At 42.1% G+C, this 22124-nt stretch overlaps 1 protein-coding gene and 1 long non-coding RNA gene across 3 annotated transcripts in view; one reads left to right on the top strand and one right to left on the bottom strand.

Moving 5' to 3' along the window:
• Positions 1-22124, bottom strand: part of LOC122556529 (growth hormone receptor-like) — a 209908-nt gene that overhangs the window by 168660 nt on the left and 19124 nt on the right. The window contains exon 2 of one of the 2 annotated variants that reach the window (XM_043703291.1): positions 8084-8171. In XM_043703291.1, coding sequence (XP_043559226.1) covers positions 8084-8153 — 70 coding nt within the window. In that variant the 5' untranslated portion in view covers positions 8154-8171. Of the gene's footprint in view, positions 1-8083; positions 8172-22124 lie in introns of those variants that run through there. The other variant, XM_043703317.1, reaches the window with a different exon arrangement.
• LOC122556543 overlaps positions 1-22124 on the top strand; it is a 126331-nt gene that overhangs the window by 13199 nt on the left and 91008 nt on the right. The gene's annotated exons all lie outside the window — the stretch shown is intronic.

The following is a 22124-nucleotide window of genomic DNA, read 5'->3' on the forward strand; positions in this document are numbered from 1 at the left end:
TTGGAGTACTGTGCGCAGTTCTGGTCGCTTCACTTTAGGAAAGATGTGGAAGCTTTGGAGAGGGTGCAGAGTAGATTTACCAGGATGTTGCCTGGAATGGAGAGGAAGTCGTACGAGGATAGGTTGAGAGTTCTCGGTCTTTTCTCGTTGGAACGGCGAAGGATGATGGGTGACTTGATAGAGGTTTATAAGATGATCAGAGGAATAGATAGAGTAGACAGTCAGAGACATTTTCCTCCGGGTACAACAGAGTGTTACAAGGGGACATAAATTTAAGGTGAAGGGTGGAAGGTATAGGGGAGATGTCAGGGGTGGGTTCTTTACCCAGAGAGTGGTGGGGGCATGGAATGCGCTGCCCGTGGGAGTGGTAGAGTCTGAATCATTGGCGACCTTTAAGCGGCATTTGGATAGGTACATGGATGGGTACTTAATCTAGGTTAGAAGTTCGGCACAACATCGTGGGTCGAAGGGCCTGTTCTGTGCTGTATTGTTCTATGTTCTATGTTCTATGTTCTAGAAATGTGGTTGCAAGTTGATCAGGGCTGGGAACTAAATATTCAAGGATACAGATCCTATTAAAGGACAAATAGATGGATATACAGGGTGAGGTTGTCTTTTTAGTAAGAAATGGGACTAGATTAGGTTAGAATATCTGGTCAGCATGGATGAATTGGACCAATGGGTCTGTTTCTGTGCTGTGTATCTCTATAACTCGAAATTATACAGAGTTGGAAGGTGTAGAATCTATGTAAGTAGCGTTAAGGAACCACAAATGGAACAAACATCATGATGGGAGTTATGTACAGGCCTCCTAGCAGTAGTCAGGATGTGGGGAAGAAAATAAATCAGGAAATAGAAAAAGCATGTAAGAAAGGCACTATTACAATAATTATGGGGGACTTCAATATGCAGGTGGACTGGGAAAATCAGGTTGGCTGCGGATCCCAAGAAAAGGAATTTGTGGAATATCTATGAGATGGTTTTTTTGGAGCAGTTTGTGGTAGAGTCCACTAGGGAACAGGAAATTATGAATTTAATGATGTGTAATGAGGCAGAATTGATTAGGCAGCTTCAGGTGAAGGAATCCCTTGAAGCCAATGACTATCTTCTGATTTAATTCACCCTGCAGTTTGAGGGGGAGAAACTGGAATCAGATATAATGTTACTACAAGTGAGTAAAGATAACTGAAAACACATGAAAGAGGAGCTGGCTAGAGTTGATTGGAAGGGGAGCCTAGCAGGGAAGATGGTGGCGTAGCAATGGTAGAAGTTTCTGGGAGTAACTTGAGAGGCACAGCAGAAATTCATCCCAAGGAAGAAGAAAAAAGCTGAAGGGAGGATGAGACCATTACACTAGTAGGGGAAGTCAGGGAAGCATAAAAACAAAACAAAAAACATACAATGTGGTGAAGATTAGTGGGAAGCCGGAGGATTGGAAAGCCTTTTAAAATCTGCAGAATATACTAAGAAAGCAATAAAGGGGGCAGAAGATGAAATATGAGGGTAAGCTAGCTAATACTATAAAAGAAGATTGCAAGAGATTTTTTAGATATGTAAAAGGTAAGACAGAGATAAGAGTGGACATTGAACTACTGGAAAATGAGACTGGAGAAGTAGTAATGGGGAACAAAGAGATGGCAGAGGAACAGAATGAGTACTATGCATCAGTCTTCACAGTGGAAGACAGCAGCAGCATACCAGAACTTCGAGAGAGTCAGGGCGCAGAGGTGAGTGTACTGGCCATCAGTAAGGAGAAGGTGCTGGAGAACTGAAAGGTCTAAAAGGGGATACAGATGCACTACACCCTAGAGGAGGTGATAGAAGCAGATACAACAGCAGCAGTTTAGAGGCATCTTGAGAGATGCACAAATAGGCAGGGAATAGATGGATATGAACCATGTAGAGGCAAGGGGTTTTTAGTTTAGAAAGGCATCATGTATGGGCACAATCTTGGTGGACCAAAGTGCTTGTTCCTGTGCTATATTGTTCTTTGTTAGATTTCTGGTTACCGGTAGCACACAGGGTTACGGGGATGGAGTGAGTGAGTAAAAGTGTTCAATCAGTCATGGTTGTATTACATGGTGGAGTAGGCAAAACAGGCTGAATGACCTACTTCTGTTTCTATTTTTCTATATTCCTTTGCTAATTACATTAGAACATAATAAATAGAAGCAGAGTAGGCCATTCTGTTGCTCAAACCTGCCCAGCCACTCAAGAAGATTGTGGCTGTTCTGTGCCAGGCCTGAACTCCATGCCAGTCCCTCATAACCCTCAACTCCTCGATATTTCTAAAATCTATCCATCATCTCTTTAAATGCTTCCAGCAAATGAGCCTTCAAAACTCTGTAGGTAGAGCTGAGAGAGAAGAAAAAATGCTTCTCAGTTTGAAACAAATACTCTATTATTCTGTAACTAGGTCCCCTAGTTCAGGACTCCCCACTGGTGGAAACATCTTTTCAACATCTACCCTGCCAAGTTTCCTCAGAATAGTGTATGTTTCACTCAAATAAATCCTCATTCTTCTGGATTTCAGTAAATAAAGATCTAATCTGTTCAATCATTCTTGATAAATTAAACCCTTCATCCCACGATTCAGCCTAATCAGTCTCTTTTCAATTGTTTCCGTTGACAATCTATCATTTCTTAAATACAGGGACCAAAACCATCAACACCCTGTACAATTGAAACAAGACTTCTTGATTTTTAAACTCTAACCCCCTAGCAACAAAGGCAAAACTTACATGTCCTTTCTTAATTACCTGCTGTACCAATCTGGTAACACTTTGTGTTTCATGCACAAGAACACCCAGCTTCTTTGGTGCAACACATTTTGCAGTTTCTCTCCATTTAATTAAGTGTCCACCTTTTGATTCTTCCAAACACAAAGTATATGACTTCACACTTTCCTACACTCAACACCACTTGCCATGCTTTTGCCCATTCACTCAACTATCTATATATTCTTGCAGATTCATTACATCCCATCACAACATGCCTCCCACCTATCATCAGCAAATCTGGATGCATTATCCTTTGACCCCCAAGTCATTAATGCAACCTGAAAAAGACTTTTTAGTTCTGACTCTCTGTCTTCTGTATGTCAGCCAATCCTCAGTCTTTATTGATACATTATCCCCAATACTATGAGCTCTTATCTTATCCAATAGCCTTCTTTATGGCTCCTTATTCAATGCTTTCTGGAAATCCAAATACACATTTACCAATTCCCCTTTATCAACTCTGCTTGTTATATCTTAAAGAACATTAGCAAATTTGTCAAACCTGATTTCCCTTTTACAAAACCACATTGACTCTGGTTGTGTTAAGCTTTTCTAAATGTCCTCTCAACACTCTCCTACCTTGTCTAAACTTCCCTAAAGCCTCCTTGCATCCTCCTCACCAATCTCACATAATTTTGTGTATTCAGCAAACTTAGAATACTGTGTTAAAAATCACACAACACGAGGTTATAGTCCAACAAGTTTATTTGGAGGCACTAGCATTCAGAGTGCTGCTCCTTCAACAGGTGGTTGTCAGTGCTCCAAAAGCCAATGCCTCCAAATAAGCCTGTTGGACTCTAATCTGGTGTTGTGTGATTTTTAAACTTTGTCCACCTTAGTCCAACACCAGCACCTCCAAATCATTAGAAATACTACATGTGATTCCTTTATCCAAATTGTTGATGTATATTGTGAATAACTGGGTCCAAGCACAAATCTTTGTGGTATCCACTTGTCACTGTCTGTGGCTCCAAACATGATCCAGTTGTTCCTGCTGTTTTCCTGTTTGCTATCCAATTCCCACTTCATGGCAGTATATCCCACCAATCCCTTGTGCTTTGATTTTGCACAATAACCTCTTATGTGGGACTTCATCAAAATCTCCCTGAAAACCCAAATACACTTTTCCACTGACTTCCCTAATTTATTTCACTAGTTATAACCTCACAAAACTCTGAAGTGAGAAAAGCTGCTGCATCCATGAACTCCGAACTGCACTGTTGGCATATAACACGTCGGAACTGGGTTGAGATGGCTCAAACCCATTTCTGATGATGCCATAGTTGGATATTACCAGGTTTTGGAAGAATGGGAAATTGTGAGCGAGTGAGGAAAAGAATATCATAAATTGGGGAATCATGGAATGAATCTCAGTTTCAATCCAATGGGGTTCAGGAAAATCATCGTGGTTGATTTACTTGGAGCACATAGAAATTCCACACACAACTTGTGATATTGCCTCATAAGTTACACACACCATGACATCCACAATCTAGACATGTGGACAAGGTATGAAAACATGGCATAATGAAAGATTACTGCCAAGTTGCTAAACACATGATCAGATATTTACTTTGGTTGGCTATACTGCAAGCTGAACACATGGACTACTACCAATGTAGGGCTTCAATAAGAAATATCAACAATGAAAACATTTTACTTTTTTTATTATTCATCGATGGGATGTAAGCATCACTGGTTAAGCCAGCATTTATTGCTCATCCCTAATTGTCCAGTAGGCAGCTAAGAGTCAACCACATTGCTGTGTGTCTGGAGCCACTTGTTGGTCAGACCAAGTAAGGATGGCAGATTTCCTTCCCTAAAGGACATCAGTGAACCAGATGGGTTTTTCTTGACAACTGATAATAATTTCATGGTCATAATTAGACTCTTAATTCCAGTGTATCATTGAATTTACATTCCACCATCTACCATGGCAGCCTTTGAACCCAGGTCCCCAGAACATTACCTGGGTCTTTGGATTAATAGATTCACGATAATACCACTAGCCCATCACCTACTTTTAAACCTGAAGACCCTCTCAGTTGCATCTGACTGTACAACTCTTGGTATTTGACATTAAGATGATGTGTAATAATCTTGAGTATTAACCTGTATCCTGGTTCAATAGAGAGTGCAGGAGAGCATCCCGGGAACAGCATCGGGAATACCTAATAATGAGGTGTTAACTTTTTGAAGCTACCAAAGAGGACTACTTGTATGCTAAATAGCAAAAACAGCACGTGATAGACAGAGCTAAGTGAACCCACAACGAACAGATCAAAAACAGCAAGTGATAGACAGAGCTATGTGATCCCACAACGAACAGATTAGATCTAAGCTATGCAATGCTGCCACATCCAGTCATGAATGGTGGTGGACGACTCATTGGAGGATCCAGCTCCACAAATATCCCCATCCTCAATGATGGAAGAGCTCAGCACATCAGTGCAAAAGAGAAGACTGAAGCCTTCGCAACAGTCTTCAGCCAGAAGTGCCAAGTGGATGATACCTCTCAGCCTCCTCCAGTGGTCCCCAGCATCACAGATGCCAGTCTTCAGCAAATTCAATTCAATCCACATTTATATGAAAAAATGGTTGGAGGCACTAGATACTGAAACTGCTACAGGCCCTGACAACATTCTGACATAGTACTGAAGACTTGTTCTTCAGCATGCAGAAGAATATTTTCGAGTTTAGAACATATTTGGAAGATAAAGGACATGATTCAGCATCACCATTTGATCTGCTCAGGTCTTTATAACCTCCAGTCTCATCCCCAAACAACTACTTTTAGTTGCTGTTTATTAAGTTAAAAATCGCACAAAACCAGGTTATAGTCCAACAAGTTTATTTGAAAGCACTAGCTTTCAAGGTGCTGCTTGTAGTTCATCAGGTAGTTGTGAAGCAGGATCATAAGACACAGAATTTATAGCAAAAATTACAGTATCATGCAGCTGAAATGATATATTGAACAAAACTAGATTAAGTCTTTCATCTTTTAGAATGGGTTTGTTAGTTTTGGTTCTTTAATATGTAAATCCCAGAACTTCATTTAAGTCACATTCTCAAGATAGCTTAAGGTTTTACAACAGAAGGTGCCACCTCAGCTCAGATAATGTATTAAAGGTGTGAGATTAAAGTCTGTCTGTATCCCAATCTTGAGTCAGACTTGTTCTATTCCTAAAGTGGAATTTACATGATATTACGTGAATTGACTGCCTGTAGGTTATGTATGGTAACACCACACAAACCTGTCACAGCAACCACAGCAAGGCATGACAGAGTGTCGACATGGATGCTGCCATTACACATGGGGACACCACTCACCATATACGCGACAGGTACTCATGTGACTCGGCCAACGTTGTCTATTTCATATGCTGCAGGCAAGGATGCCCCAAGGCATGGTACATTGGCGAGACAAAGCAGAAGCTAGGACAATGGATGAATGGACACCGCACAACACCACGTAGAGGTGTTTCCTCCCAGTTGAGGAACACTTCAGCAGTCCAGGACATTCAGCCTCAGACCTTCAGGTGACCATCCTCCAAGGTGGACTTTGGCACAGGCAGCAATGCAAAGTGACTGAGCAGAGGCTGACAGCAAAGTTTGGTCCCCATGGGGATGGCCTCAACAGGGACCTTGGGTTCATGTCACACTGCAGGTGACCCCACTGCACTATAAACTTTCTCTCACACACAAATTCTTACATACTCACACACTCAAGCAGACCGTCTCTCATACACATGCTGTCTCTCATACGCACACATTTACACCCCTCACATTCACACCCACTCACATACCTTCTCACAGGCTTATATCCCATCACACCCACACATGCAAGCACACACTCTCTCGCATGCACTCACACTCATTCTGTCTCTCTCTCCTACACACAGAGACACACACAAGTCTATGGGGTGAATTTATATTTGCAGAATTATATATGCATATACATCATATTTTGCTCAGAAAATAGATAACCTACAGGCAGTTAATCCATGTAAAATCATGTAAATTCCACTTTAAAAATAGAACCAGTCTGACTCAAGATTGGGATACAGACAGACTTTAACTTTTAATGCATTGTGAGCTGAGATGGCACCTTTTGTTATAAAACTTTAAGCTATCTTGAGAATGTGACTTAAAAGAAGTTGTGGGATTTACATAAAGAACCGATGCGAGCAAACCCATTCTAAAAGATGAAAGACTTTATTTAGTTTTGTTCAATATATCATTTCAGCTGTATGACACTGTAATCTTTTGCTATAAATTCTGGGTCTTATGATCCTGCTTCACAACCAACTGTTGAAGCAGCACTTCGAAAGTTAGTGCCTCCAAATAAACTTGTTGGACTATAACCTGGTGTTATGTGATTTTTAATTTGTCCACCCCAGTGTAAAACCAGCTTCTCTAAATCATTGCTTTTTATTGGCACTGCAACCACCTGGAAGACTATGATCTGTCATAGTCTTCATGACCTTACTGTAATACTGAACCAGATATAAAATACGTGGGATGGGGATATCAGAAAGCAATTCACACCATCTGAGAGACTCCAAGACTTTGCAACACACAAACTGCCCTAGACTTGTGTTGCATACTCCACTAAAGCTTCTCACACCTTTTTTGATGGCAACTGAACACCATACCATTTTATCTTGAGAAAACTCAGGGGGCTAGTTGGAGAACAGCATCTGCAACTGATCTTAATGAGATCTCTCCAATGAGTCCCACTGGCCTGCACTTTTCCTAAAGGCCTGAAAATTGTTCAATTACTTATTCTTTTCTGACTGAACCATTGCCATCACTCTTTCTGGAGTTTATTCCAGATCAAAACAATGCACAGCATTAAAAAAGACATCCAATTACATTCTAGCTCTTCCCCCCATTCTCTTTAATATGTTTCTTGTGGTTACCAAACTGGAAAGTTGCCTCTCCTTCTTAAAAACCATGACAGGTTTTAAATGTCTAGTGAATCTTCCCTCAAATGATTCTGTTCTCAGGAGAACAACCCTAATCTCCATATGTTTCAGTTATTTCAACATCAAAGCAAAAAAAGGAAGAGCCATTGAGCAATGGACGAGGGAAGATTGAAGGAAACCAGAGAAGATACAAGATGAAGCCAATGGCCTCAAAAAGCTAAGATCACAACAAACACATGAATGTCGTTTCCAACAGCTCCCTCTTCAACAATCCCATTTTACTTGATTAAGAATAACATTTTATACCATTTTTTCATTCAAACCTTACTAGCTCTTAATTGTATACCTGTGAAAAATGGCACATATTGAACTTACCATCTGAGGAGTAGACAGTGTTACTGACAGCCACAGTCAGGAAGAACCAAGTGGCCCAGATCGCAGCCATTACTCAATCCAGAATTACCTGTAAGAAAAAATATTGAATTACTAAGGTGAAGGTCACATCTTCTTTCTTTTGTCCAACCTGATTGATCTTTATTCTGTTGTTCCAGAGAGCACCAGCATAATTCCAGCAACATTCCTACATTTCTAGGCATCAAATAGGTTTTCACCAGAAACACAACCATTGCCAATATCCATAAACTCAAGCATGGAGACAATAAGAACTTCTGCACCTCATCAAGCCTAGATCAACTACAACAGCACAGAGTACCAATCAAGTTCGGCAAGATTCCCCTTGGGAGACTGTTTAGCAAGGTTAGATCTCATGGAATACAGGGAGAACTCACTATTTGGATACAGAACTGGCTCAAAGGTAGAAGGTGGAGGGTTGTGGAGGCCTGTGACCAGTGGAATGCCACAAGGATCAGTGCTAGGTCCACCAATTTTCATAATTTTTATAAATGATTTGGATGCGAGCATAAGAGGTACAGTTAGTAAGTTTGCTGATGACACCAAAATTGGATGTGTAGTGTACAGCGAAGAAGGTTACCTCAGATTACAACGGGATCTTGACCAGATGGGCCAATGGGCTGAGAAGTGGCAGATGGAGTTTAATTCAGATAAATGAGAGATGTTGCATTTTGGGAAAGCAAATCCAAGCAGGACTTATACACTTAATGGCAACGTTTTCACTCAGATGTTGGTGCATGTATGGAATGAGCTGCCAGAGGAAGTGGTGGAAAGTAGTACAATTGCAACATTTAAAAGGCATCTGGATGGGTATATGAATGAAAGGGTTTGGAGGGATATTGGCCAGGTGCTGGCAGGTGGGACTAGATTGGGTTGGGATATCTGGTCAGCATGGACGGGTTGTCCGAAAAGTCTGTTTCCGTGCTGTACATCTCTATGCCTCTATAACTCTAAATAAGGAACCCAAGTAACTTTCCCATTTATACTCCAAGGATAGATGTAGAACAGTTAGATACAGAGTAAAGCTCCTTTGACACTGTCCACATCAAACACTCCCAGGACAGGGACATCACAGGGTTAGAGCATAGAACATGACAGCACAGTACAGGCCCTTCGGCTCTCGATGTTGCATCAATCTGTGGAACCAATCTGAAGCCCATCTAACCTACACTATTCCATTCTCATCCATAAATGAACTCCAGGATGAAATTTTCCCGTCAACCACCACCCTGCTTTGTTTCAGCTCGCCAATTTCTGATCCAAACCGCTAAATCACCCTCAATCCCATGCCACTGTATCTTGTGCAATAGCCTACCATGGGGAACCTTATCAAACGCCTTACTGAAATCCATATACACCACATCAACTGCTTTACCCTCATCCACCTGTCTGGTCACCTTCTCAAAGAACTCAATAAGCTTTGTGAGGCGCAACCTACCCTTCACACAACCGTATTGACTATCCCAAAGCAACTTATTCCTCTCTAGATGATTATAAACCCTATCTCTTATACCCATTTCCAACACTTTACCCACAACTGAAGTATGGCTCATATGTCTATAATTTCCAGGATTGTCTCCACTGCCCTTCTTGAACAAGGGAATAACATTTGCAATTCACCAATTGTCTGGCACTATTCCTGCAGACAATGACAACATAAATATCAAAGCCAAAAGCTCTGCAATCTCCTCCCTGGTTTCCCAGAGAATCCGATGATAAATCCCATCCAGCCCAGGGGACTTACCTATTTTTACACTTTCCAGAATTGCTAACACCCCCTCCTTATGCACCTCAATCCTGTCTAGTCGCCTGTATTTCAGTATTCTCCTTGACAACATGGTCTTTCTCTAGTGTGAATACTGACGAAAACTATTTGTTTGGCACTTTCCCATCTCCTCCGACTCCATGCACAACTTCCCACTACTATGTTTGATTGGACCTAATCTTACTTTAGTCATTCTTTTATTCCTGGTATAGCAATAGGAAACCTTAGGGTTTTCCTTTATCTTGTCCGCCAATGACTTCTCATGTCTCCCCTGTATATGTCCTGCATATATATTGTTTTTTTCCCACACTACTGCTAAACAGTGATAGTGCTCATTTTCCTCCGGCACCCATGTCATGTGCAGGTGTCGGACACAGTGAAAAGAAGTGCAGAAAACTTTATTCATATTGCACTACCAGGTTAGATACAGAGTAAAGCTCCATTTACACTGTTCCCACCAAAAACTCCCAGGACGGAGCATGGGGTTAGATACAAAGTAAAGCTCCCTCTACTGTTTTTAAACTGCAAGTAAAGCTCCCTCCACACTGTCCCCATCAATCAATCTCAGGACAGGGTCAGCACGGGGTTAGATACAGACCAAGACTATCTTAGTCAGTTTAATCCCCGGGATAGTGTGATTGTCCTCTAATGATCGAAGAATGTGAGGTGATCTGATTAAAACATTAATAACTATTTCAATGTGTAACAGGGTGGATGTAAATAGAATATCTCCCTGGTGCTGACTCTAGAACTGCAGGGCATCACCTCAGAATAAGGGGCAAGTCATTTTGGACTGACCTGAGGAGGAATTTCTTCACTCAGACGGTAGTGAACTCTTGGAAATCTCTGTCCCCATAAAGCTGAGGAGCTGAATCATTGAGCAGATACAAGACAGGCTTCTCGGTATCAAAGGACATGGAGGGGGTACAGTGAGGGAAAATGGTGTTGATATAGATGATCAGCCATGATCCATTTATATAATGGAACAGGTTTGATGGTCTGCATGACCTCCCCCTCTTCCAATGATCTATCCCCTATCAGACTGCTCCCTCATGTACTGGATTCCACAGTCAGCCACCAACCTCGTCAAGATGCTTCAGAATCCTATACATTTCAAAGAAACTTTCTTTTTCTAAACTTCAAAGATTAGACTATTGATTCAATTTACTCAGAGGCTCATCAAAGAAAAACCAGGAGGCACTTAGGCACTGCCCTTTGAGAAGGGCACTGCTTGTCACTGGCCACTCAGGTGTTTCCTTTCTTGCTGGTGGTGGAATATAAATAAAGTTTTCTGCCCTCACTTATTTCACTGTGTCCTACACCTGCACACACGACGACATGGGTGCTGGAGGAAAATAAGCACGACTGCTGTTTGGCAGTAGTGTGGGAAAAAAATAAAAATATATAAGCAGGACATATACACATGTGGGTGCTGTGAGAAAATGAGCACCACTGCTGTTTGACAGTCGTGTGGTGATATGAAAAAAATGAAAAAATATATATATAAATGGGGATTTAGAATTTCCTCAAAAAAATATAACCAGGAGTCACTTAGGCATTGCCCTTTGATGAGAACGGCACTTGTCACTGGCTGCTCAGGTGTTTCTTTTCTTCCTGGTGGTGGAAGATCAATAAAGTTTCCTGTAATCGTTCTTCACTGTGTCCCACCCCTGCGCATGGGCGCTGGGGAAAAATAAGCACTACTGCTGTTTGGCGGTAGTGTGGGGGTTTAAAAAACATATGTATAACCAGGAGATGAGAATCTTTCAGTCCAGGCCACTGACTCTGAGCTGGCACAAGTAAATAAAGGGTGACTTAGTGATGGGATACCAGCCTCTGTGCAGTTATTTCAGCAGCAATGCTCTCATGCCATGAGTGAATAAAGAAAAAAAATCGAGAGAACCTTCAAATGAATGTTTGTCCTTTCTTAACTGTTGGACAAGCTGCATACAGTATTCCATATGTGGTCTCACTAAAGCCTGAACAAGCTACGATTCCAGTCTTTTTGTAATGAAGGCCAACGTGGCATATGCCTTCTGAATTGTTTGCTGTACCTTCATGCTAACTTTCCATATTCCTTGTCGAGTACATGTACACGAAACAATGTACTCTCTGAATATCAACATTTACAAGTTTCAGGTCTTTTGAAAATGTTTTGTATTCTATTCTTACAAAGAAAGCAAACATTATACTTCAATTTGTTGACCACTCACTAAATCTGTCTTTTTGCAGCATTTCTCCGTCCTTCTCACTGATAAAGGTGAGCGACATCAAATATTAACTGTTTCTGTCCAACAGATGTTGCTTGTCTGAAATGATAATTTACAGCATTTCTTTGTTTCATTTCATACAATATTAATTTGTCTTGAGTAATTTTTAGGTAAGTTTTATTTTCTTTCCTTTCTCCTCCCTCATCTTCAAATAATCCAAAAGGCCATCCAATCTGAACCAAGAATTGGCCATGCTAAATTGCCCATAGTCTTAGGTGCATTAGTCAGAGGGAAATGGGTCTGGGTTGGTTACTCTTTGGAGGGTCGGTGTGGACTTGTTGGGCCGAAGGGCTTGTTTCCACACTGTAGGGATTCTAATCTAAAAAACAGATGGCCTCATGATTCACTACCCCAACAATCCAGTTGCTGAGTTCAGTTCCCACTCTGGGACCTGCTATTGTAATCAGGAATTTAGAATATGTTTAGCTAACAAGAAACATTTTATTTTCCTTTCAAGCATCAAGGCATACAAGATGCAACAACTCAGATACCATGGCCCTTTGGAACCTTCCTCCCCTCCCCTTCACTCTGACCCAATCCCCTTCCCCAACCTCACCACCTGTTGGATATTCACCGTCCCTCCTCACCTTCCGCTCTCCGATACTGAACGTTCTGTACTCAGCAACAGTCTCAGTTTTATCCCTTCGCATCCCCACCTGAATGAATTATGGGCCTAACATGGCATCAAGCTCTTCCATCATCTTCACCTCTGTATCCAGTTCTTTGAACAAGAGTCCTCTCCATATCCCACAGACCCCTTTGCCCAGCTCCAACAAGGTCCTCCCACCTGAACCTCATCCTCTGGCCATTTGCCCTGCACTCGATTTGTTCATTAAGAACTGTTAACATGACATTGGTCCCTCAATTTCTCTGCCCCCTCACCCAAATCAACTGACTGCATTCTGTGCACTTAGATCCAACCCTGACTTTGTCATTAAGCCTACTGATAAGGATGGTACTGATATAGTCTGGCGTACTAACCTGTACATTGCAGAGGCTGAGCTCCAGCTCTCAGATACCTCCTCCCATCTCCCCCTGGACCATGACCTGTCCATGGAACATCAGGCCATTGTATCAACTACAGTCACTGACGATCCCCCACCCCACTGCCTCCAAGATGATTGTCCCCCAGCCCCGCACAGCTTACTTCTATCGCCATCTCAAAATCCACAAACAAGACCGCCTGGGCAAAACCATTGTTTCAGCCTGCTCTTGCCTCTCAGAACTCATCTCTTCCTACCTTCACGCAGTCTCTTTTCCCCGGCTGCAGTCCCTGCCCAATTACCTCCGTGATTTTTCGACACTTTACGCCAGTTTCAGAATTTCCAATTTGCAGGCTCCGGCCGCCTCCTCTTTACCATGGACATGCAATCCCCTTTACATGTTCATCCCCCACCAGAATGGTTTCAGGGCTCGCCGCTCCTTCCTGGAGCAAAGGCCTAAACTGTTCCTACCCATGACCACCCTCCTCTGCTTGGCTGAGCTCATCCTCACCCTGAACAACTTCTCTTTTAACTCCTCTCATTTTCTTCAGGTCAGAGGGGTGTGCATGGATTTTCGCATGGGTCCCAGTTATACCTGTCTCTTCATGGAGTACATGGAACATTCCTATTCCGGCCCTATTTCTCCGCTATATTGATGTCATCAGTGCTGCTTCTCTCTCTCATCCGGAATTGGAAAGATTAATTGATTTCATTTCCAATTTCCACTCCACCCTCACTTTCACCTGGTCCATCTCTGAATCTTCCCTTCTCTTCCTCGACATCTCTGTTTCCATTTCTGGGGATAAACTGGCCACTAGTATCTACAATAAACCCATCGACTTCCACAGCTACCTGGACTATACATCCTCGTACCCGGTTTCCTGTAAAGATTCCATTCTATTCTCCCAATTCCTCCGTCATATATGCTGCAAAGAAGCTAACTTCGACAAGGGAGTTGTCCACTTCTTCCGCAACCAAGGAATCCCAGCACAGTTGTCAATAGGACCCTCGACTGGGTCCAACCCATCTCCCATACTTCCACCCTCACCCCCTCTCTTCCCTCTCACAACAGTGATTGGGATCTTCTTATCTTTACCTACTATCCCACTAACATCTGCATCCAGAAGATCACCAGCCGCCATTTCCGCCACCTCCATGAGGTGCCACCACCAGACGCATATTCCCTGCCCTCCCTTGTCCACTTTCTGCGTACCATTCCCATTGGGATATACTGGTCCATTTTTGCTTTGCTCCTAGCAACCCCCCCCCCCCCCCAACTTCCCCAAGGCATCTTCCCCCTGCATTCACCGAAGGTGCAATACCGCCCATTTATTTCCTCCTTCCTCGTATCCAAGGCCCCAGACATACCGTCCAGGTGAAAGTACTTACCTGGACTTCACACTATCTCATCTACTGCATTCACTGCTCACAAAGTGGTTTCCCCCTACATTAGGGAAACGAAGAGTAGACTGGGTGACCACTTCGCAGAATACCTACGTTCTGCCCACAAAAACATGGCTTCAAGTAGCCTGCCACTTTAACACACCACCCTATTCCCTGGCAAACATCTCTGTCACAGGCTTAGTGCAGTGCTCCAGCAAAGGTTAGTGCAAGCTGGGAGACCAGCACCTCAGTTCCCGCGTAGCGACCCTGCAGCCTCCAGACTCAATATCGAGTTAAAGAATTTGAAGGTCTGAACTCTCCCGTGTCCTAGCCCTCAACCCCAAGTCTTGTTATTACATTGTCTGCCATTACACCCTACTTTTTGTTAGCAACTAACAGTCTCCATTTGCAATTATTCACTCTCCTAGCCAGATCATTATCCATACCTTTGTCTGTCCAACTGTTCTTCTCTTTCTTTGGGCTCTATCCCCACCTATCATTTACTCCTTACCCTCTCCATCTTCCGAGCTACCATCAGTTCTGGGGTAGGGTCACTGGACCCTAAGCATTAACACTGATTTCTCTTCACAGATGCTGCCAGACCTGCTGAGCTTTTCCAGCAACTTCTGTTTTTGTTTCTGATTTACAGCATCCACAGTTCTTTCAGATTTTATTTAAATATCTAGTCCGTTCTGTAGTAGGATTCAGCTCCACAAGCTAAACTACTGTTACCATGAGAATTGAGGCACTTAATGAGACCGCAGAGGTGTGGATCACAGATGAGGACAATATTATCATGAGAAATCTAAGTCAAACAAACAGTCTTTCGAGTAATCTCACATTGAGCAGTGAATGATCGAGTGTACACTGTCTGTGTTGATCTTTCAGCAGCCATCAGTTGAGCCCCAGGGATGTGGAGCTGCCTGAAATGTCTCGGCTATAAGTGCTGCTTGCTTCCCCAAAACTGATTTACTGCATGACATTAACAGTGGCAATGTGCAGAATTCTTCAAGCATGGATAATTGCACTTAAACAGCCCCTCCCCAAAACCTGAAACCTAACATCCTTGGATGGAGATTCAGGCAGGGTGCAGCATGAGCTCCTGAAGGACACATCTCTGGTTCCTGATAACCTTTGGAGTTATGTTTAACTGGTCAGTGCAACTTGTACCAATTGCTAATATGCAATAAACTGCCTCTTGTGTTAGACAAGTTCCTCTTCTTATTTAAATTCTATTGTAGTTTATCCTCTCCCACTGCTAGTGAGATCAGTCCATAGACTCAATAGTGAAAGGAGGAGTGGTGGCAGCACTCTAGCAACCACAAGCCACCAATGGTTCACACTACATCATACAAATGTTCCCAGCAAGCATTAAACATCAGAATGCCTCAGTCTCTCAAACACCTCATGTTTGTTTCTTTACCAATTCTGTCCAAAGACAGGGCCCTATATGTTAATAAAACTAAGTTCCAGTACAGGTAAATGTGCCACACCACATGCCCCATTGATAATGTCAAATTGGTTGTCAGCATAATTCTTAAGAACATTCAAGACTGTTTAGCAAATGTCGAACATGAAATCACGTTAATATCCGACACTGTATTTATAAACCTCTAAATGATTCACATTCCATTCCAATGCTCCAATCAAAGCCCACTTGTGAACCAAGCAACACTCTCTTCACTTACATTATAAAATACTGTTCCTCTTTATTCTTGCAAAGTATCCTCATATGTACAAAATGCAAAGTTTCAGTAATGGCATTTTTTCAGTAACACAAATAGCATTATCAGAACTTCAAAATCGTAGATTCATTAACACCGTCAGCCTTGACCTATTCTGTTCTAAAAGTACCATATTTGACAGTGTCAGTCGGTGCACAGGAATACAAGAAATAGAAACAGTACACCACTCAGTCTCTCGAATCTGCATAGCTCTCCATTATCATTATGGTCAACCTAGTTTTCCTGCCCACCCCCCCCATCCACTGATTCACCTGGAGACCAAACATGTGTCTGTCCCAGCCATAAATATCTTCAATGATGGAGCCTCTATAAATCAGTAAGGGAGGAAATTCAAGAGAAACAACTCTCTTAGTAAAGGCATTTCTTCGCAATTCAGTCTCAAACAATTGGCCAAAATCATTGCCAGTAAGAGCTAATTAGTCCCTCCTGTTGTTGTTACTGTGTTGCTCTTAACCCTTCGCTTGCTTGTGCACCTCCTCTTGCTCTTTACCCCCCTCCTCACACTGTTACTCCCTTCTCCTTCTGTTAGCTCCTCGTGTTATACTATAATTATGTGTCTTGCCTAGATTCAGGAGCAGTATGAATTTTGTGCACCTTCTGAATGCAGCCTGTGTTGTTTACACCAGGAGCTGCCAGATCAGCGATGATTTATTGCCATATTGATTTCCACTGAACAGCTGATCCCATGCCAGCTCAACTCTCAAAGTCAAACTCAGCATAAAGCCTTTTTGTACTAGGGACTAGTCTTAAACACACCATATCTAAGTCATATAGACGTCAAACACATATTAACCCCTTCCTCATACTCACTTTCCACTTGTGATCTAAAGAAGGACTTGAATTTACACATTACAACCTCCGAGCACTGATCCCTCACAGAAAAGTGGAAAAGGTTCTGTTTAAACTTTACTTGAAAACTCTTGTAAGTAAGTAGGAGTAGGCCTCTCAGCCCATCGAGTGTACCCAGCCATTTAATACAATTATGACCTATCAAATATTTCAATGCTTTTTACCAACCATCTCCATAACCCTGTACCCCACTGGCAATCGGAAATCTATCAATCTCCACCTTAAACATACCCAAATAGTAACCTTCCAAGGCAGTTTGCGATAGGGAATTCCAATGGATCACAATCCTCTGAGTGAAAAATATTGTCATTTCCCTAAATGACCTCCCCTTAGATTTAAATTGTGCCCCCAGTTCCAGACTCTCCCACCAAGAGAAGCATCTTACCTGCATCAACCCTGTCTCTCCCTTGAACTATTTTTTAAGTTTCAGTGAAATTACCTTTCATTCTTTGAACTTTAGAGAATACAGGCCCAGTTTGCACAATCTTCCTTTATAGATCAGCGCTACTATCATAGGAACAAGTCTGGGGAACCTTCGTTGCACTCCTTCTATGACAATAATATTCTTTGAGATAAGGAGACCAAAACTGCACAAAGTACTCTAGGTGCATTCTAACCAAGCTTTTATACAATTGAAACAGGATTTCACTAGTACTGGTCACTCATCTTGCCCCTCTTTTTGCCTCCCCGCCAAAATCCAACCCCCGAATTCCACTATCGCTTACGGCAGCCATTTGGATGTGATTGGATAATGGAATGAAAGAGAAAATAAGATACACAAAGTATAGACTATGAGGTAGCCCAATCTTCTACTTCATGAATCTCATCAGTAACTTGGGAGCATAGAGGTTAAATATTGTTGAAAAAGGTGACATGCTGTGGAAGCTTTGCATCTTGTACTCATCAGAACAGATGCAAAAATATAAAATTTTAATGGGAGCGTCAATTTCTAGTGCACTAGAACAAGGTGAATGTACCAGAGAACTATTGTTTTCAAAAATGGGACATATTCCTTTTGCTTGAAGAGGATAGGGCTAATAAAATCATAAGACATGGGGCATAAGTAGTCCATCCAGTTTGCTCCACCAATGAATGAGGTCATAGCTGATCTGATAATCATCAACTCCACTTTCCTTCTGTAGCTGAGTATTAAAATGTAGCTTTTAGCAATGTGAGCCTGACTGAGCATCTTGTATAGGTTGTGACTGTGATCCTTTGAACACTTGGGACTATTCAGTAAGTTTTTTTCCCCAACTGCAGTGTCCAACATTAGATGTGATTCCATATACTGAGTCTTGTAAGCAAGGGCTTGTTGAGTATACATACTCAACATACTACTGTACTCTACATACTGCAAACCGCAAGGTATGTTCATCCTTTCCAGCATAATCCAAGGAATAGATATGATCCTTTGAGATGTACAGAGTATAAGGCATCACACCAACACTGAAATTAATATACCACATTACTCATTTGTGTGACAGGTACAACATCATTTTCGCTTGACAGTAATATCTTGTTCGTCATGAACACCACTGATGTTAATATTACATTGTAGCAGCAGCATGGAATAGTTAGCTTCATCCTTTCCAGGGTAATCTGAGGAATAGCAAGTCCCTTTCAGGGCTACACAATGTGGTCTTAGTCCATCGGAAGTTTCTGTGATAGTGTGCACTAATCTATTCGGCCACTATTCTGCAGGATAGATGGTGTATTTGTCAAGTTTTTGATTTATATTCATAATAACATACACTTTTTTTATTGATGTTAAAAGGAAATAAAATTTATCTTCTTTGATTACTGATCCTTTATCCCTGCAACTTAAGCACACATTTTGCATTATAACTTTTCATGTCACACCTTATTAAATACTTTTGGAAATCCAAGTCCACCACATCCACAGGTTCCTGCAAATAACTCTGATAAATCCACCAAGGATTCTCCAACTTCTCACAACATTCAGCGTATTTGTTAGGGTAGATGTTGACTAAATGTTTCCACTGATGGGAGAGTCTAAAACCAAGGAACAGAGTCAAGGAATAAGGGTATATACATTTAAAACTGACTTTTAAATGTGACTCCAGCAATGTGGTTGGCTCTCACCTTCTGTGCATATAGGGATGGGCAATAAATGCTGGTCTAGGCATTAACATCCACATTCCATGAAAGAATAAAGAGAAAGGTTAACAATGCTTGCTGAGGCCAGAAGCTAGGTTAGACTTCCAATCTTGCTCATCATATCACTCATATCCACCACTGGAGGAGACAAAATGAAGTAGACTCTGCTGGTCTTCCAGGCCTAGCTGGGCCAAATACTGTCCCATTAGTTTCCTCCCATCATCAAAAGTCACAGAAATCTTTAAAATAAACAAATTCATAAACAACTAAGTCACTGTCGGAATCACATTGCACCAGGCATTTCCACATTCCAAACTCAAACCTTGGCCTAAGATCTACCAGAGGCCATAGTGTTCTCCTTGTCAGCAAGATAACATCTGAGTGAACACAGGACCAAGAATTCCGAGTAGACATTCAAGTGAGTTATAGCGAAAATCCTCTAGTATCTACAATCAAACTTGACACCATGAAAGATGGTAACCAGCCGGACAGACTACAATGAAATTGTAATGCTACTGGATTAGTAAATCAGAGGACCAGGTCAATGATCTGAGATGTGGGTTCAAATCCTATTAGGTCAGATGCTGGGACCTAAATTCAATGATCAATTGGAATTGAAAGCAAGCTTCAATGATGGTTAACATGGCAACTATCATTGACTGTCATCAAAACCCATCTGCTTCACTAACGTCCAGTTAGTAGACAAAAGGGAAGGAATTCGTTCCCTCAGACATTGGAGAATCTGGAATTCTTTGCCACAAAGAGCTGTCAAGGCTGGATCATCAAATATATTAAAGCCTGAGAGACAGATTTTTAATCAATAAGAGAATCAAGGGTTGTAGGGAAAAGGCAGAAAAGAAGAGCTGAGGATTAGCAAGTTTGCAGATGACAATAAGATTGGTGGAGTAGCAGACAGTGAAGGTGACTGTCAGAGAATACAGCAGAATATAGATAGATTGGAGAGTTGGGCGGAGAAATGGCAGATGGAGTTCAATCCGGATAAATTTGAGGTGATGCATTTTGGAAGATGCAATTCCAGAATGAACTACAAAGTAAGTGGAAAAGTCCTGGGAAAATTTGATGTACAGAGAGATCGAGGTGTTCAGGTCCATTGTACCCTGAAGGAGGCAACGCAGGTCGATAGAGTGGTCAAGAAGACATGCTTTCCTTCATCAGATGGGATATTGAGTACAAGAGTTGGCAGGCCATGTTACAGTTGGATAGGACTTTGGTTTGGCCACATTAGGAATACTGCATACAGTTCTGGTTGCCACATTACCAGAAGGATATGGATGCTTTGGAGAGGGTGCAGAGGAGGTTAACCAGGATGTTACCCGGTATGGAGGGCACTAGCTATGATGAGAGGTTGAGTAGATTAAGATTATTTTCATTACAAAGACGGAGGTCAAGGGGGGACCTGATTGAGGTCTACAAAATCATGAGAGATATTGACAGGGTGGATAGCAAGAAGCTTTTTCCCAGACTGGGGGATTCAATTACTAGGAGTCACAGGTCTCTCAAGGTGAGAGGGGAAAAGTTTAAAGAAGATATGCATGGAAAGTTCTTTATGCAGAGGGTGGTGACTGTCTGGAATGCGTTGCTAGTGGAGGTAGTAGAGATGGGCACAATAGCATCAGTTAAGATGTATCTGGACAGATTCATGAATGGGCAGTGAGTAGAGGGATACAGATCCCTAAAAAATAGGTGAAAGGTTTAGATAGAGGATCTGGATCAGCGCAGACCTGAAGGGCCTGTTCCTGTGCTGTAGTTTTCTTTGTTCTTTATTTTTGTTTAATATTGGATCAGTCATGATCTCATTGAACAGTGGAGCAGATTTGATGGGCCAAATGGCCTACTAGTGGTCTTATGGTCCTCGAGGAAACAAAATCTGCTTTCCTTACCTATTCTGGCTAACATGTGACTCCAGATCCATGGCAATGTGTGTGACTTTTAATGGCCTTCTGAAAAACGGCTGAACAAATTCACTTGGTTCAAGGGCAATCCAGGTTGGCCAACAAATACTGGCCATGCTAACAAGACCAACTGCCCAGGAAGGAACAAAAATGATGCCAAAACTGCAGAAACTTTTGAAGGAAATATATGATCAGGAGATGCTCAACATTCCCCAGAATCTTCAAAAGTAGCAATACAATCATTCCCCATTGACCAGACATTGAATTGAATGAACTATATCCAACCTCCAACGCCTAAGAACGCCTCATCTTCCGCCTCAGGACACTTCAACCCCAGGGCATCAATGTGGACTTCACCAGTTTCCTCATTTCCCCTTCCCACACCTTACTCCAGTTCCAACCTTCCAACTCAGCACTGTCCTCATGATCTGTCCTAACTGCCAATCTCCCTTCCCACCTATCCGTTCCACCCTCCCCTCTGACCTATCACCTCCATCCCCACCCCCATTCACCAATTGTACTCTTTGCTACCTTCTCCCCAGCCCCACCCACCCCCCACACACCCCATTTATTTCTCCACTCGACAGGTACCCTTGTCTGTATTCCTGATGAAGGGCTTTTGCCCGAAACGTCGATTTTCCTGCTCTTCGGATGCTGCCTGACCGGCTGTGCTTTTCCAGCACCACTCTGATCTAAACTCTGGTTTCCAGCATCTGCAGTCCTCACTTTTGCCTAACTGTATCTATGCTCTGGCTGTATTTGATTTTGTTTACTGTCATGAGTACTTAAGTACATTGAAAAGCTTTGTTTGTGAGTAGTACAGGTAGATCTTAGTAAGCATGGACATATAGATCATAGGGTGAAAAACAGGACATGTGCTAACAAGGTCAGCATTATTTGAAGTTAAAGAGTCCAATCATCTTTCTTAGAACAGCAGGGAAGAAGCTGTTCTTGAACCTGTTGGTGCATGTATTCAAGT

Source organism: Chiloscyllium plagiosum, chromosome 2 (assembly GCF_004010195.1).
Source record: "Chiloscyllium plagiosum isolate BGI_BamShark_2017 chromosome 2, ASM401019v2, whole genome shotgun sequence".
NCBI lineage: Eukaryota > Metazoa > Chordata > Chondrichthyes > Orectolobiformes > Hemiscylliidae > Chiloscyllium > Chiloscyllium plagiosum.